This window comes from Talpa occidentalis, unplaced genomic scaffold, assembly GCF_014898055.3.
Source record: "Talpa occidentalis isolate TD23 unplaced genomic scaffold, MPIMG_talOcc4v2.1 talOcc4.7, whole genome shotgun sequence".
NCBI lineage: Eukaryota > Metazoa > Chordata > Mammalia > Eulipotyphla > Talpidae > Talpa > Talpa occidentalis.
In genome coordinates this window covers 34055649-34072739 of record NW_023605083.1, presented here as the reverse complement: position 1 = coordinate 34072739, position 17091 = coordinate 34055649, and the positions used below count along the sequence as shown (strand labels likewise).

General features: G+C 37.2%; 1 protein-coding gene and 2 long non-coding RNA genes across 16 annotated transcripts in view; 1 reads left to right on the top strand and 2 right to left on the bottom strand.

Annotated features, from left to right (window-relative positions):
- The window catches only part of LINGO2 (leucine rich repeat and Ig domain containing 2), a 1109656-nt gene extending 1092787 nt beyond the window's left edge, over window positions 1–16869 (top strand). For all 13 annotated transcript variants that reach the window (XM_054689320.1, XM_054689315.1, XM_054689312.1 and 10 more), the window contains one exon: window positions 14703–16869. In XM_054689320.1, the coding sequence (XP_054545295.1) occupies window positions 14738–16558 (1821 nt within the window). In that variant the 5' untranslated portion in view covers window positions 14703–14737 and the 3' untranslated portion in view covers window positions 16559–16869. The remainder of the gene's footprint in view (window positions 1–14702) is intronic.
- On the bottom strand, window positions 973–7919 carry LOC129144874 (uncharacterized). Its single transcript, XR_008549656.1, has 3 exons — window positions 7827–7919; window positions 3943–4122; window positions 973–1036 (listed from the first exon to the last, which is right to left on the bottom strand). It is a non-coding gene; the product is annotated as an uncharacterized LOC129144874 (long non-coding RNA).
- LOC119231180 (uncharacterized) overlaps window positions 9636–17091 on the bottom strand; it is a 102553-nt gene continuing 95097 nt past the window's right edge. For both annotated transcript variants that reach the window (XR_008549655.1, XR_005121886.1), the window contains exons 4-6: window positions 13452–13484; window positions 10515–10649; window positions 9636–9875 (exon numbers count right to left, since the gene is read on the bottom strand). This is a non-coding gene — a long non-coding RNA (uncharacterized LOC119231180). The remainder of the gene's footprint in view (window positions 9876–10514; window positions 10650–13451; window positions 13485–17091) is intronic.

Genomic DNA, 17091 nt, shown 5'->3' with positions numbered 1-17091 from the left:
AACCCCTTGTGCCACCAGGGAGGCCCTATGCAATACTCTTCTATGGGACAGTAGTCCATTTATCACCTTAACCAGAATAACCTGAAAGTACTTATTAAAAATGAAGATTTAGGTCCTCCCCAGTGGTGCAGAGGTTAAAGTCTCAGTGCTATCAAGCTATCCAGCCACTGCAGCTTGAGTTCAAACCCTGGCTAGGGAGCTACCCACATGGCATGGCAGACCTCTCCTGTCTTGCCTGCTGCTTCCCTCAGCAGTGTATTTCAGTAGACCCACCTGTTCTGCTCCCCCACTCTATCTCTGGTGAATCCTCTCACCCCCCCACACCTCTGGCCTAGACCCCAGTTCTTATATGCATAAATAAAAATAAATCTTTAAAAAGAAGAAGATTCATGTCCATTTCCTAGACCTAATGAGTCAGAACACCCAGCCTCCCTCTACCCAGAATTACTACTTGGTATACAAATTTGAGAACCCAGGGCTGCAAGCGAGTACTCACACTTCTGTAGGTGTTCTTCATAACAGTGTTGATGGAAATGTAGGAATAACCTGGATGGATAGAGAAAGAGCATTGCAGGTGCAAGATCCTGTTTTGACCCCCTACCCAATACCACCCTCTGTGGCATACCCAGAAATTTCTTCTTGTATGAAAAGCAACATAACCTTTTATTCTTTTAAATTGGCCTCACTGGTGAAAAGACTTTGTAATGGTGGTGGTGGTGAGCCAAGCTCAAATTGCAATGTTTCCATCACTGTGCAGCTCAGTGTTATCCTAGACCTTGTGCTAAGAATAGTGACTTGTTCATAACAGAAGAGGTGGTTAGCTTTTTAGGAGGATTCTGAGAGGAGGATTGGCACAGGGAGGGATACTTGCCCGCGTTAAACAAACTTGCAGAAAGTCTGCCTTTCTTGTGTGCCAGGTTTCTCAAACGCTGCTGTTCTCTTCAGACAATTTTATCTAATTAACATCTATTTTTCACTTCTTTACACAGTAATCAGCAGTCAATTACTGGAACCCAGCTGCTGATGCTAAAAAGTACTGGAAAATCAAATTCATACAATAAATCCTTAGACGCCCTCAGCATCTCCTAAACCAAGACAAACGAGTTTGATTCCTCAACTTCCCCTCTTTCTTCAATGTACCTATCTTTCATTCACCTATCTTTCATTCTTACACATCTTTGTGATTTTGGTTCTATGCCAGGACCTATTATGGAAAGCCATAAAGAGAGGAGCAAAAGAAAAAATACAAGCACACATGAACACCCACAGTACCATTCTTATGTCTCAGGATAGTAATTGCCTTAAATGTTGACATGTGCCATTTTTTTTAAGAAATTCTGATAATCAATGTACAAGATATTGTGCATTATTTAACTGTTAACTTAATAGATGTGGTCATTGAAATCCTTCCCCAAAGACCTTATAAACAGACTTATGCTTAATCAAAAAGCTAATTATTTTGAAAATAACTTTTTAAAAGGTCAAGTTTCTGATTTCATCAAATTATTTTTTTGTGTGTAGTATGTACATTTTCTAACACTTTAGCTACCTTAACTCTTAAGAGAAAAAGATGTGGGCCTCCCCGGTGGCGCAGCGGTGGAGCGCTGGGTTGCGAAGCTGCCCGCAGCCTCTGCAGCGCTGGTTCAATCCCCGGCTGCTCCCCGGCCACCGGAGGAGGGTCCCACATGGCGCGCAGACCTCTCCTGCCGCCCGCTGCTCCCCTCAGCAGTGTACTTCGGTCCTTCTGCCTGCTCTGCTCCCCGCTCTGGCTCTGGTGAATTCTCTCACCCTCCCGCGCTTCTGACTGTACCCAGTGCTTGTATAAACAAACAAACAAATAAATAAAACATGCCTCTATAAAAAAAAAGAGGAAGGAGAAATAAGAAAGATGGACAGGGAAAGAAAATGTAGCGTGGGTAGGAAGAGGAAATCTTTTCTAAACGGATGTGACAAATCGTTTTACAATGCAGTTATTATAAAACTTGGTATGACTGCTATTTTCATCAGGAAAACCAATATTGTCCAAGACCTTCCTGTATGCTATCTACTTTATATATCATACTTGAACTAATTTAAAAATCTCAAATACTTCAAAGATGTAACTATTATTTCTATAACAGGAAACAGACTTTCTGAGTTTACATGCCAAGATTAAATAGTTATCACCAGTTGCACGATCAGGTATGGGACTCGGCTATGGATACCCAAAACCACCTCTTCTCTGTCCTTGCTGATTTTTTTTTATGATTGTAGCTGTCTTCATGTCATACATTATACCTGTGACTTCTCAATAATTGATTGCCAATTCAAGTCAGTGAGCATGAACTTAGCCCCCAATTATAATATTGTGTGTATGAAAATGGTACCGTCGGCTACAAAAAGTGTTCACCTTGGTTCAGAACAAGGATTAAGAGTCAAAGGCAACATATTTCCTTGGGGATTAATAGAATTCATAAGCATTACTCTTCCCACAGCAACAATGGAATACAAAGACCAATGTTGTTTACTTAGGCTGAAAATGCAGACTCCTTGCTGTTACAGTCCTTTGGCTATAAAGATAGAATTGCCCCCCACCCCAACCCTCACCTCCCCTGGAAGGCAGGAGAATTTACTTAATTCTAGGCCCAGACCTCTTGATGTTAGCCAATTTTTTTCCCTAAAACTGGATTAATTACTTAAGATCAAAGAAACATTTCCCTTCAGATTTATATTGCAAGTATTCCTTTAGCCTTGAAAACAGCATCTAGTAAGATAGCAACAGAAATCCTGAACCCAAAGAAAATAGCAGCCTGTGACTCTCAGGAAGGAAAGCAACCTGCTCCAGAACCCATATACTCTCTTTCACCTAGGACAGTGTTTTTCACCTGTTGCCCAGCATTATTATGAATAGTTCCACCACTTCATGGAGGTACCCCAGTTTCGATGGTATATTCTATGACCACCCTACCTCCCCTATCATCGTGGGCATTGCCATGCTGAGAACATGCAATATCAAAACATTATAAGATGCTGGTAAAGCTAAACCAATCATGTGTGTGTGTGTACAGAGATGGTAGTTCGTAGTTTCATTGCTATGGCAGATCTATTTTTTTTTTGCAAAAATAGAGGAACCTCAGCTAGGCTAAGAACTCAATGACAGTCCTGGGTTAGAATTTCTAACACTACCACTCCTGATCTACTGGCTCACATTCCCTACCACCCAGGGTAGTTTTTATCAGAATTACTGGGGCTTTACAGTCAGAAGTACCTTAGTTCAAAACAACTTCTACCACTTTTTTTGTACCAGTATATTTAACCTCAGTTTTCCCCATCATTTTTTTTTTAAATGGCTATAAAGATTCCCAGCTCAGAGGAGATTTTGAGTACTATTACAATCCAAATGAAGTAAGCATGTTATGAATATTTTAGCATCTTGAAATATAACACAGGAAGATGCCATTATTTATAGACCTTAATAAGTAACAGAATTGTTAGTTAATACCTTTTTTTTCTTTAGGCCACACTGATACTAATAGACCTCATTTAAAATCAGCTTTTCAATTTTGTTAAGAAATAATGAACAATGTATAACTGTATAGGCTTAATATGGAAAATATATAGAATGATGGTTTGATTACACATTTTACAATTAATATCCATCATATCATCTGGGTACAATAAATAGAAAAGTAAAGTTTCTCCTTGTGATGGTAACTCTCTGGATTTTACTTTTAACTTTCCTGCATATCATACAGCAGAGTTAAGCTATAGTCATATACAACATTTCTATTACTTATGTATCTTATAACTGGAAGTCTGTACCTTTCTCTGTATAAGATTTTTGATTTGATATAGTCCCCCTGAATTATTTTTCACTTTGTTTCTGTACTTAGGTGTCTAACAACAACAAAAAAAATCAGTACCAAGACCCTCTTTTAGGAGCTAAATGATATCAGGTCTTACCTGTAAGTCTTTAATCCACTCAAGATAATTTTTGTGAGTGGTGTAAGATGTAGGTCTTATTTCATTATTTTACATATGACTTTCCAATTATTCCAGCACCATTTAGTAAAGAGACTCATTACTTAGTATTCTTGACTCCATTGACAATTATTAGTTGACCGTAAAAATTTGCTTTCTTTTCTGAAAAACAAACAAAATTTCACTTTTTTTAATAAGCCCAGGTTTCACATAAATATGACCCTTAAAAGTGGATGAGTTAAAACCTCAATGAAATTATTTTCCATAAAAAGTTGGAATTGCTAGAATTCATATTTCTTTGTGTAAACTCTTTATTCTTTGAACTCCTTCATACTTTATCTTTTTTTCACCTTCATTTTTAGTCATGAATCTTAATTTGCTGAGCCATTTATTGGCTTTCTTTCAAGACAATTTACCCAGATGAAGATAAACATAATATGAGATAATGACTCTCTATGATCCCAGAAATGTTTACCAAATACAAGTAAACTGGCTAGTGTGTGTTATATGTATGTATATATATATTTATGTATATATGTGTGTATGTATATATTATGTGTATATATGTATATATATTTTACCTCCGTTTAACAAAATTGAAAAGCTGATTTTAAATGAGGTCTATTAGTATCAGTGTGGCCTAAAGAATAAAAGGAATTAACTAACAATTGCTACTTATTAAGGTCTATAAATAATCTGGTGTGTGTGTATACTTATGTGCATATACCCATACGTATAATCTCCACGATACATAGGTACACATTTGCTGTAACAATTTCAAATGCATTTGATATTTTATGTTCTTTTGTTTCTTTAAAATTAGTGCAATATAAATGCACATTGCAAATATTTTTGAACAGAAACAAAACAGAACTGTTTACCATTGTTCATAACACAAGCTGACATTTTATATTTTTGGTATTTCTTTATAGCCTTGCTTACTGCATAGGATAGCTTTCCTTATTTTTATATGTAGATGAGTTTATATCCTACTTTTTCACATAACATTTTCTCATGTAAAATTTTTCCAAGTTATTAAATATGTCCTACAACCATAATTCTAATTCCTGCATAATAGTCAACTAACTTCAGGAAATAATTGAAGATCATTATTTCCCCATGACTGGATATTGTAAAAAATGTAAATAAACTGCATCTTTGATGCTTAAAGTTATATTTTGTTTCCAATTTGGGAAAATTATATTAATATCATTAGCTTGTTTACTAGAGCTTCCCTACTAGAGGACAAAGTATTTGAGAGTAAGAATTGTACTTACTCATCTGTATATCCTTTGTTCTGCCTTGCACATAGAAATTATCTAGTATTTTTTTTTTAATATACTCTCTTTAGGAGTTTCTACTTTATTTGGAAGAATACAAGCAATTAGTTGACAACCAGCAGTTACTAAAATAAGGGAAACTCCCAAGATAGCTACTAAAGTTAGAGGCAGAAATCTGTTATATAAAGAATTGCATGTTTTTGGCTTAGTTTGTTTTCAGTTGTTTTGTGTGTGTGTGGGGGGGGGACCCTCGCCTGTGGCCGAACCGGCGCTGCAGAGGCAGCCTCGCAGCCCAGCGCTCAACCACTGCGCCACCAGGGGAGGCCCTTCAGTTGTTTTTTTTTTTTTTTTTTTTTTTTTTAAGCTGTATTTTACCTGTACTCTCATCTCGAAAGAAGCTAGAACAGTAAATTACTATCACATAGGTATCTAACAATGACTTAGTATGAATTAAGATTAGGCACATAAATGGGAATTTTAGATGCAATTCTCTATAGCAAAGATAAGTATATCAATAGTTGCCAAAGCTGAACCTTTTTGTGATAAGATATAACTATTTGTTTTCTAATGTGTTAAAAAATTTTAAAAAAAAGCAATGATGTAATTTTGTATTCAGCTATTTTAGATAAGCTTATGATACTTTCTCAAATGTTTAAATCCATTCAGGAAATATTTATTAAGTAACAGAACTAATGTATATCCATATACCCTATATTGATACTTAATTTCTATTGGCAGAGAATGGCTAACTAAGTACTTAACAAACCTATGTTTCCTTCCTCATAGATACGTAGCTAAAATACACTCCCAGACTTTGTTGTAGTCAGTGTGTCCAGCTAATGAAACAGAAACCCAATTCATGAGTGCTATTGTCAGGTCTAGGTCAGGGAAACCTCATACACAAAATATCCTTTGTCTTTCTCTAAGTGGAACAGAAAGAACTTCAAAGATTGAGTAAAGGGTGGGACCACAGAGTACATAGGCATTAAGTCCCTCGTGTCTTCATAGTGCAGAACTAATAAACTGCTGGTTTAAGTTACTGAGATTTCAGGATTTATTTGTTACAAAAGCTGGCAGAAATTCGTATTTGATAATTTCCAGGGTGTTCCAGATGGGATTTAAGATGGCTATCTTGTCTGACAGCTTTAACCAAGAAATAAGCCAAAATGGTTAGGTGCCTTCAGCACCAAGTAATTAAAACCAGGTAATCTCCTGAGAGATTCTCCTTCATTTTAAGGAGTCCAGTTTTTCACAGAACAATAGATAAAATTCAGGAATCTAAAAGGGAAAACTACCTTACAGAATGCTCTTCCATTTCATCTTATTTTTGCCGAGTAAAATGTAATAGCCTTATGAAGGTTATATAAAGTTAGTGATTCTCTGTGGTCATATGATTCATAGAGACTGACCTAGGCAAATCTTGAAGATGGAATAATTGCCACTGAATGGCAGCCAACATTTTCTTGATCCCAGTCAAAGTAAGACATATTTCATAGCTTTTCCTATCTTTGGAGAGACTTAAGTATATTATTAGCAGGATTTTTGCCGAGTTGTGATTACGTATTTTCTCATTTGTAATATGAGATATGTGACAGTACGTATCCAGTACCTCCAGAAGGTCAGGCCCTTGAAGTTAATATTTATATCAGGAAAGGGTTTTACTACAGCCTTCAGTTGAATGATTTTATATACCTAATAGACCTTATTTGCAATATTTCTGTTTCTCAAAATGATAATTAACATATATGAAACTATGACTTTATATACACCACCACATTTAATTCTCAAGATAAGCCTTTAAGATGCTTACTATTCCCATTTTAGATGTAAGAAAACTAGAATAACAGCTAATATGTAAAAATGTTTTTCCAGTTACATCTCTATGCTCTTAGCCTTTATTATATACTACCACTTTACAGATTTGGAGTATTACGTATTTGTGAGGCCACCTGCATGTTAAGTCAATTACCCTTTAATTAATATTAATTTTAAAGATAGGCAAAAAATGCTTTCACCTTTAAAAGGCTTACATAGAATAGTCATTTTCTATTAGTCCAAGTATTTCTATGTAGGCCAAAAGGAGATTCGGAGCAGTTGGCGAAGAACAAATAATTTGCATTTCAAAGGGATCAAAACAAACACAAGAACAGAGGGCTCTCCAGTTTCAGGAAAGATTAAACAGAAACTATTAATTAATGGCTTAGGACAAGCTTTGCTAATTGTTTACTAGTCATTTGAATACAAAATGAACTTATGTTTTGAAATATACAGTCCAGTGGAAATCTGATTCAGAACACAAAAAAGATAGCAAAGCATAGCCCAGAAGGAAGATGAAGAAATTTCGTTATTTTCTCTATTTTAGAGAAACAATACTATAATTTTTTTTTCAAGTAGTCACTATTTGAGATGCATTGTATTCAGTGAGGGCATATGAAAACAAAGAAGTGCAGGGTAAACATTGAGTTCTGCCTTTGAAGTAAAAAGAAAAACAAAATTCCTGCACAGAATATTAGCTCCATTACTGACTAGGGTCATATAACCTTAGGCAAATGACTCAACAAGCAAGAAGGGGGCTTCTCCATTTACCTGAAGTCAAGAAATAAGTGGCAGGATTTGTGGAATCTTTCCAGAGTCTTCCAAAGTAGTTAAGGGCATCTCATGACTTCTGATCTCTTCCGGGGAAACCTGGAAGACAAATGTTAGCCTGCATAGCCTCTTTTGTGTCAGACTAGAGGAAGTTGCTGTTATATTTGGATTTTTCTGCATTAATAGGGTTTTCTGGGCAAATGAGTTTTTCCCATGCCCCATGAGCACTTCTAGTACAAGGGTTGTGTTAGGTCCTTTTCAAGAAGGCATTAGTGGAAGAGTATTGGGCTGAAGGGAATATCGGTAGGCACTCTGGAATGTATTCAACAAGCCAGAATGGAAACTTGCTCTTCCAGATCGAGGAAACTACATAAGAGATATTACTTAATTGAGGGTCCCAAACAGCCCCAGAAATTGCCATGTAAAAGGAGCTTAAAATCCTCCAGTAACAGAGCACACTGTTATATCTGATCATTTCAGTAAAACAAAATCTTTCCTGATGTTTTCCCCTCTGTATATAAATTATACAGGGACAATAGAATATAAAATGAAGACTCTCTGACTATATCCATGAGTCCTGCTTGTTCAATTTGCAAATTATATGACTATTTATTATCAATTTCATTACATTGTCATATTAGTAGCTAGTTTGTGGAATCTCACAGCTAGGAAGATTTCAGATTATAAGTATCTAACAATCTCTACACAAGCCAACTTGACTTCAAAGTGCTATTTTCAGTTATTTACAGAATTAGTAATCTGGGAATGGCAAATTGGGAGGTTACAAAGGTGGGTAACTAGTGACCTATCAACCTGTAAGAGTCTGAGTAATTTTGCCATTTTTTAAAGATTTGTATTTATTCATGCATACAAGAACTGGGGTGTAGACCAGAGGTGTGGGGGATGAGAGGATTCCCCAGAGACAGTGGGGAGCAGAACAGGCAGATCTGCTGAAATACACTGCTGACAGGGACAGCAGGTGAGATAGAAGAGGTGTGCTGTGCCATGTGGGTCTGGTCCCTGACTGGGGAATCAAACTCTTGCTGCAGTGGCTGATGATAACTTGATAGTGCTAAGACTTGAACCGTTGCATCAACAGGAAGGCCCAATGTTACCATTTGTATTTTCAATTTTTGCTTAAAAGATTTTTTGCGCTATGAAACTTATTGTTTCCATCGCCCCTTCAATAGTCAAGAGGAGCCTCAAATTCCAAAGTTTCCTTTTCCTATTAACCAAAAATGAATATAGAGAGAAAAGGTAAAAATAAAATTCTTTGGAGGGTAATTGGAGATCATGTGGAAGGATAAATTTTATCCTGTAGAAAGACAGTTCAAATCCAATATTTCCTGACAGCTTGGGGACCTTTGGGTTCAATGTGAAGTTTGTCAAGGTCACTTGGGTCATTCAAAGAATGTATGTAACCCTGTTTTGAAACCCGAGTTTCAAGCTTCCTCACACAGTAATTGATTTTTCCTAGTTTTCAAATGTTTTAAACAACTTTCACAGCACTTGCAGTATCTGCTTTTGGCACAGACCAGTATTTCTGAATTTATAGTTTTAGACATCCAGAAGTTTTAACTTCAGGTATTTTGGACACCTTCATTAAATCCTTTACTTTCTTTGTTTCTCCACCTATCTCCATTTGGGAAATAGCTTTACTGGGGGGAAAAAAATCCCTACCATTAGCTAGTGTGAAGTTTTAAAGAGATTTCTGTGCTACTCATTTATTGTTTTGTGCCCTTGTTCAGTTACCAGTCAGAACTAAATTAATCATAGAATGCCCAGACTAAGCAATTTATCATTACCTTATCATCCATCAAAGCAGCTGTTTTTCTTCTAAAACTTTCTTTTTAAGCAATATGGAACCATCAACTCGCCCCCTTCTTACTGTGTTTTCTTAGATTAGGAATGTTTGTCCAACTCACTTTCTCCATTTCTCCATTTCTTCTTATGTATCATTCATTTGAGAAGCTCCTTCTCCAGTAGCCTCCAAATCTGGCCTCAGAGGAAATCTGTCCTTTTTTGGCAGGCTTTCTGTCTTGATGGTTACTGTTTCAACAAACCAAGCCATTAGCTCATAAAAATTTACAAAATGACAGCTATTATTTATGTGCTAGTTACCTTCTACACATATTTAATCCTCACATTTATTCTGCTTTATTAGCACTAACAAACAGAGATGAGGAGGATCCAGAATGTGAGCCAGGAATTCCTTAGCTCAAATTTTTGCTATTTCTCTTCAGTCACAGACTTATTTAAGTCCACTCCCTGATGTTTTTGTTTGTTCTTACATTAATAGAATGAGCTATAAATTAAATTGCCAGGACACAAAGATACGTTTGAAAATATTCAGCTTCACAACACTAGGTTTAAAAGGTACTAATCATTGTGTCTGCCAGTTCCTTTGATCAGAATTAATGGAAAGGCCCTAGTCAGTTCCCTACAGATTTTAGCTCCTTCTTAATGAAATGAAGTTCATCTTGTCAAACCTTGGTCGCAGTTGGATTTTACAAGAAAGCTTTGATTATAAGACTTCTGCTGACAGTGAAAGCTAAACGGGAGTCAGCAGTTTGCCCTTCTGGACTAAAACTGAGAAATATTTGTGATGAGAATAATAAAGCACCACCTTCCTATAGTTTCCAAGCTACACAAAAGCACTAGGATGAGATATGGTTCCAAATTACCTACTTCTGCATAGCAGAAAGGAAGCAGTCGAATCAGAGAGGCGTTCCAGAGCTGATGGGAGATTGCCTACTGCCTGCTTGCTGATTACTAGCCATCCTTCTCGTGATGTTCCTTTGGTTCAACTGGAACCAATATAACCTGATTTTAAGAGAAAGTGCAATATGCCATCTACCTTATTTAAACTCTTTTATGATCAAGATGCAGTCACAATTAAATTAGATACTCTCATTTCCATATTATATATACTCAAGTTTAGATGAAGTGATCCAAGTACTAAACATTTCCCTAAATCATTCCTAAAATCATTCAGAAATAGGATGCCATTTTAACACCTTATCTGACTGGTAATATACAGACAGGGCAAACATCTTAGTCCAGTGATGAACACATTGGAATGAGGAATTTCTCATCCTTTTATTGCTCTTAATCTTGCCATAGTCAGTCAATGATACCAAGTCATATCTAGTTGACAGAAGACTAGAAAACGTTGTCCCTTCCTCTCCCCAAAGCCTACTCAGTCAATCTATAAAATGTTTCTGTTGTGGTGCAGAACACCTCTAGAATCCAAACCTAAGCCTATTCCTATGACTCTAATTGAGACTTTTATTCTTGGTTTGAATTAATGCAACAGCTTCCTCGAGTTTCCAGTTAAGTCCTTCTCTCCTGAAAGTCAGATTAATCCTCCCAAAATATAAATCTGATCATTTAGTTGCATAAAGCATTATCATGACTTAGCATTGCCCTCAGGAGACAGTGCAAATAGCCTATCAAGGTTGTATGCCCCTTGCAAATTATTCCCCTAACTACCTTTTAGTCTTTTTCTCCACTTCTCTCGCTACTAATTTAATTTTTGCCCTAACTACTTTAATTTCCAAATTATAGTGTTCCCCATTATTTTCATGCCTTTGCAGAAAATGTTCCCTTTGCCTAGAACTCACTATGCCTCTCCCACCAAGAATGGTGGGGAGGTTAGAAATGGAAATATATTGTTGCAAAGCTACTATATAATTTATCTGCACCCATTTCATAATAATTCTAAGTAGATTATAAATTTAAAATGTATATTGTAATCCCTAGGGCAACAAACAAAACAATGAAAATAAATACGGATAGGTCAAAAGAGGTTTGGACACCAAAACCAAAGGTAACAAAAAATAAAACAAATGGCACTACATCAAATCAAATCGTTTATGTAGAGCAAAGACCATTACCAACATCAAAAGGCTATTCACTGAATGGGAATATCTGCAAATCAGATCTGATAAGTTTAATGTCTAAAATACATAAAGAATTGATGCAGCTCAATAGTAGAAAGAAAAGATCGAATTCTAAAATGGCCAGAGGATCTGAATAGACATCTTTCATATACCAATAGGTACATGAAAATGTGCTCAACATCATTTATCATCAGGGAAATAAGCGTAAATCAAAACCAAAATGAGATATCACCACATACCTGATAGAATGACTATTCATAAAGACAAGAAATAACAAGTGCTGATGAGGAGGTAGAAAAAAGTGCACTGATGCTGGGAATGTAAATTGTTGGATATAATAGAAACAAGTGTGGAAGATCTTTAAAAAATCTAAAAAAATAGAAATATCCTATGACCTAGCAATTCAACCTTTGGGTATTTATCTAAAGGAAACAAAAAAACTTGAAAGAAAATCTGTACCCCATGTCCATTGCAACAATATTTACAGTTGTAAAAAAAAAATAGTAGTACCCTAATTGTCCATTGATAGGTGAATGAAGAAAATGAGAAACATACACACAAAGAATGGAATATTATTCAGCCATAGAAAAGAATATTTGCAACAATATGAATGGACCTTCAGGGCATTATGCCAGGAGAAATAAGTGAAAAAAAAAAGGAAGGAAATACCATATGACTTTACTTATATGTGGAATCTTTTTTAAAAAATCTGAACTCATAGATACAGAGAATATGTTAGTGTTTGCCAGAGGCAAGGATTAAGGGCAAAAAAGGTAAAAGGTATAAACTTCCAGTTAAAAAAAAGTAAGGCATCTGGACTATAGTTAATAGTAATATATAGTATATTTGAAAGTTACTGAGAGATCTTAAAAGTTCTCATCAAGAAAAAAATGTATAACTATGCATGGTGATAGATGTTAACTAGACTTAGTTAATGCCACAATATGTACACATATTAAATCATTGCTATACAACTAAAACTAATATAACTAGTATATATGTTGATTATACCTCAATCTTTTAGAAACAAAAGAATTAAAATGCAAAATTAATTGTTTCAATCAGAGTAAGGCAAAAAAGGAGAAAGGAACAAAAAAATTCGAGACAAATAGACAACAAATAGCAAAATGGCATCCCTAATTACAAACATGTTAGTAAATATTTTTTTTTGAAAATCTGAACTATACAATCCACTTATTAACCATTGTACCCAAACATATATTTCAAGTGCACATGGGATAATGACCAGGATTGCTCATATCCTGGTCCCTAAAACAATCTCAGTAGAATTCAAGATGAAATTTTCAAAGTATGTTCTCTGAACACAACATACAAAAAATTGACTAACTCAAAACTAAAGCACTCGCAGGTAAAAAGTATAAATTGAGGGGGGAAATTGAATAAATAATTTTTTGAAAATATAAAATTTCTCTTTTGGCAAAAGGAATGAATGGAGAACAAGTGTTTACAGTTTTAAAAACTTACACTGGAGAAAAATAATCAATGATCTAAGTTTCTATGATAGGAAATTAAATATTAAAAGATTGACCTGAACCTAAAGTGAATAGGGGTTTAGGAATAATAAGCATAAAACAAGTTAATGAGAATAACGGTACCCAATGGGAAAAAAAAATAAATCAATCCAAGCAAAAGTTGATTTGAAAAGTACAGTAAAATTGACAAAATCTTAGCTAAACTTATAAAGAAGAAAGGCACCACTTACCAGCATCAGGAATAAAAATGATGACTTTGAGACCTACATTAAAATAATAAGGGAATTTTATGACAATTTCTGGGTAAAAAATTTTGATAGCTAGATAAAATAGACAAATTCCTTGAAACAAATTACCAAATTGACACAAAAGTAAATTGAAAATCTAAACATCCATTATCTACAAGGAAATTGGTTTGCACTTCCAAACATTCTCAATTTCCAGTCTTTCTTGGTTTTACTGATAATTTCTGTTATATTTTAGAAATAACAATGTTATACAAGCCCTTCAATATTGGAGGGCAAGAGATACTTTCCAACTTTTTTTTTAACACTACACAAACATAACATCTAAAAACTAAAAAAAAAAAATGAAATAGAAAATTTACCCACTATTAGCGATAACAAATCTAGCAAATTATGACACAATAAAGTTTACTCTAAGAGTTCAAGTTTCAAAGTTAATATTTGCCATGTTAAAATAGAGAACCAGCAATGTCATCTCAATGGATGCAGAAAAGCATTTTGCAAAAATTGATACTTAAAAATACTAAGATTTAAATCTTTTTCGCTAACAAAGTTTTCAATAAAAATCACCGTGTAACTATCTGATGGGCAAAAATGATATATCCCCGTGGTTTCATTTTTCTTTGCTTAATAATGAAGTTGGTCAAATATTTTCAAATTCTTTTCATTTAGGTTTAATCACATTTATAGCTTAATTTTCCATTGATCCTTCTTTCCTTATTATCTATTGATTTATTTGTTTTTAATCCTTTATCATTATGTGAAGGGAACTTTGCATTTTACTTCCCTCAAGGTTAATGTGAATGAAACTTCTAATAGCACCATTTTGAACACAGAATATGCTAAGCATTAGATGCAGGCACTGATTCAAGCTGAGTAGGTTTCCTCTTAGCCATTGATCTGTTCCTGTCATGTGAGTTCAAACGAGAGCCATCTGTGGAATGGATGCTGATATCCCTGAACATCTGTGTGGGACAATTAGTAGTTGCCAAATCCTAAAAGGAAGACCACTAGGAAGACAACAGTTATTACCCCCATCATTCCCATTTTACTGCCAGGAAAACTCAGGTGCAGGGAGGTAAAGTGACTTATCCAACATGATGTAGCCAATAACAGGTTGAAGCCCAAATCCAAAGTCCTTTCCACTGTACTCGTGCTGCCTTATTTATGTCCCCTAAACAACCATCTCTGTCCTAACTCAATATTCCTTCCTCCCTTTTGCCCCTTCTCCTGCAGGCTCCTGACCAAGGTGTGGACTAAGAGGTGGAGTCATGCTTCACACGGCCGCATCATGTTGGCAGCCATTCCTGGGTCTGGCTGTGGTGTTAGTCTTCATGGGATCCACCATTGGCTGCCCTGCTCGCTGCGAGTGCTCTGCCCAAAACAAATCTGTTAGCTGCCACAGAAGGCGTTTGATCGCCATCCCAGAGGGCATTCCCATCGAGACCAAAATCTTGGACCTCAGTAAGAACAGACTAAAAAGCGTCAACCCTGAAGAATTCATATCCTACCCTCTGCTGGAGGAGATAGACTTGAGTGACAACATCATCGCCAATGTGGAGCCAGGAGCATTTAACAATCTCTTTAACCTGCGTTCCCTCCGCCTAAAAGGCAATCGCCTGAAGTTGGTCCCTTTGGGGGTGTTCACGGGGCTCTCCAACCTCACCAAGCTTGACATTAGTGAGAATAAGATTGTCATTTTGCTGGACTACATGTTCCAGGATCTGCATAACCTGAAGTCTCTGGAAGTGGGGGACAACGATCTGGTTTATATATCGCACAGGGCCTTCAGTGGGCTGTTGAGCTTGGAGCAGCTCACCCTGGAGAAATGCAATCTCACAGCAGTACCAACAGAAGCCCTCTCCCACCTCCGCAGCCTCATCAGTCTGCATCTGAAGCATCTCAATATCAACAATATGCCCGTGTATGCCTTTAAAAGACTGTTCCACCTGAAACACCTAGAGATTGACTATTGGCCTTTGCTGGACATGATGCCCGCCAATAGCCTCTATGGTCTTAACCTCACCTCTCTGTCGATCACCAACACCAACCTGTCCACTGTACCCTTCCTTGCCTTTAAGCACCTGGTATATCTGACCCACCTTAACCTCTCCTACAATCCCATCAGCACTATTGAAGCAGGCATGTTCTCTGACTTGATCCGCCTTCAGGAGCTTCACATAGTGGGGGCCCAGCTCCGCACCATTGAGCCTCACTCCTTCCAAGGGCTCCGTTTTCTTCGCGTGCTCAACGTGTCTCAGAACCTACTGGAAACTTTGGAAGAGAATGTCTTCTCCTCCCCTAGGGCTTTGGAGGTCCTGAGCATTAACAACAACCCACTGGCCTGTGACTGCCGTCTCCTTTGGATCCTGCAGCGGCACCCCACCCTGCAGTTTGGGGGCCAGCAGCCCATGTGTGCTGGCCCGGACACCATTCGCGAGCGATCATTCAAGGATTTCCACAGCACCGCCCTTTCTTTTTACTTCACCTGCAAAAAGCCCCGGATCCGTGAAAAGAAGTTGCAGCATCTGCTGGTGGATGAAGGGCAGACGGTCCAGCTTGAATGCAGCGCCGATGGAGACCCACAGCCGGTCATCTCCTGGGTGACACCTCGAAGGCGTTTTATCACCACCAAGTCCAATGGACGAGCCACTGTGCTGGGCGATGGCACGTTGGAAATCCGCTTCGTCCAAGATCAAGACAGTGGGATGTACGTCTGCATCGCTAGCAATGCTGCTGGCAACGACACCTTCACGGCCTCCTTAACTGTGAAAGGATTCACTTCAGACCGCTTCCTTTACGCCAACAGGACCCCTATGTACATGACCGACTCCAACGACACCATTTCTAATGGCACCAACGCCAATACTTTTTCCCTGGACCTTAAAACAATACTGGTGTCTACAGCTATGGGCTGTTTCACATTCCTGGGGGTGGTTTTATTTTGCTTTCTCCTCCTCTTCGTGTGGAGCCGAGGGAAAGGCAAGCACAAAAACAGCATTGACCTTGAGTATGTACCCCGAAAAAACAATGGTGCTGTTGTGGAAGGGGAGGTGGCTGGACCCAGGAGGTTCAACATGAAAATGATTTGAGGGTCGACCGCTCACACTCTCGTCTCTGTCATTGTTGGTAACCAGGAAGGCGGCCTGGCACAGTCGATGACTAGGTTACAAGGCAGCTCCGTGCGGCTGCCCCTGTGTCAAAGCAGGGTCCTTGGAAATAGGAGGACTTCTTGTGGAGACTCCCCACCTAGAGGCAGGCAGGCATGTGTCAGAGCCCTTCACAAGTGGGATACTAATTGTTTGCATTGCAAATATTGGCATTCTGGGGATCTCAGTAATGAACCTGAACCTTTGGCTCATGCTCATGGACAATTATTCAGCATTTTCTACCACTGCAAAAACAACAGGAAAAAAATAAAATAAAAAGGAACCACCTACAATGTAGGATTCACATATTAAAAAGACACATTTGTCTAAAACATACTCTACAGAAAAATTTGTATCTATGATTACCATTTGTTAAAGCCTTGCATCATACCATACTGTTGGTTCAGTACCATAAAGAAATCAATATATTCTTTATTCTTTTTTTAAACATATATGCTGTATATGTTTTAAAGCAA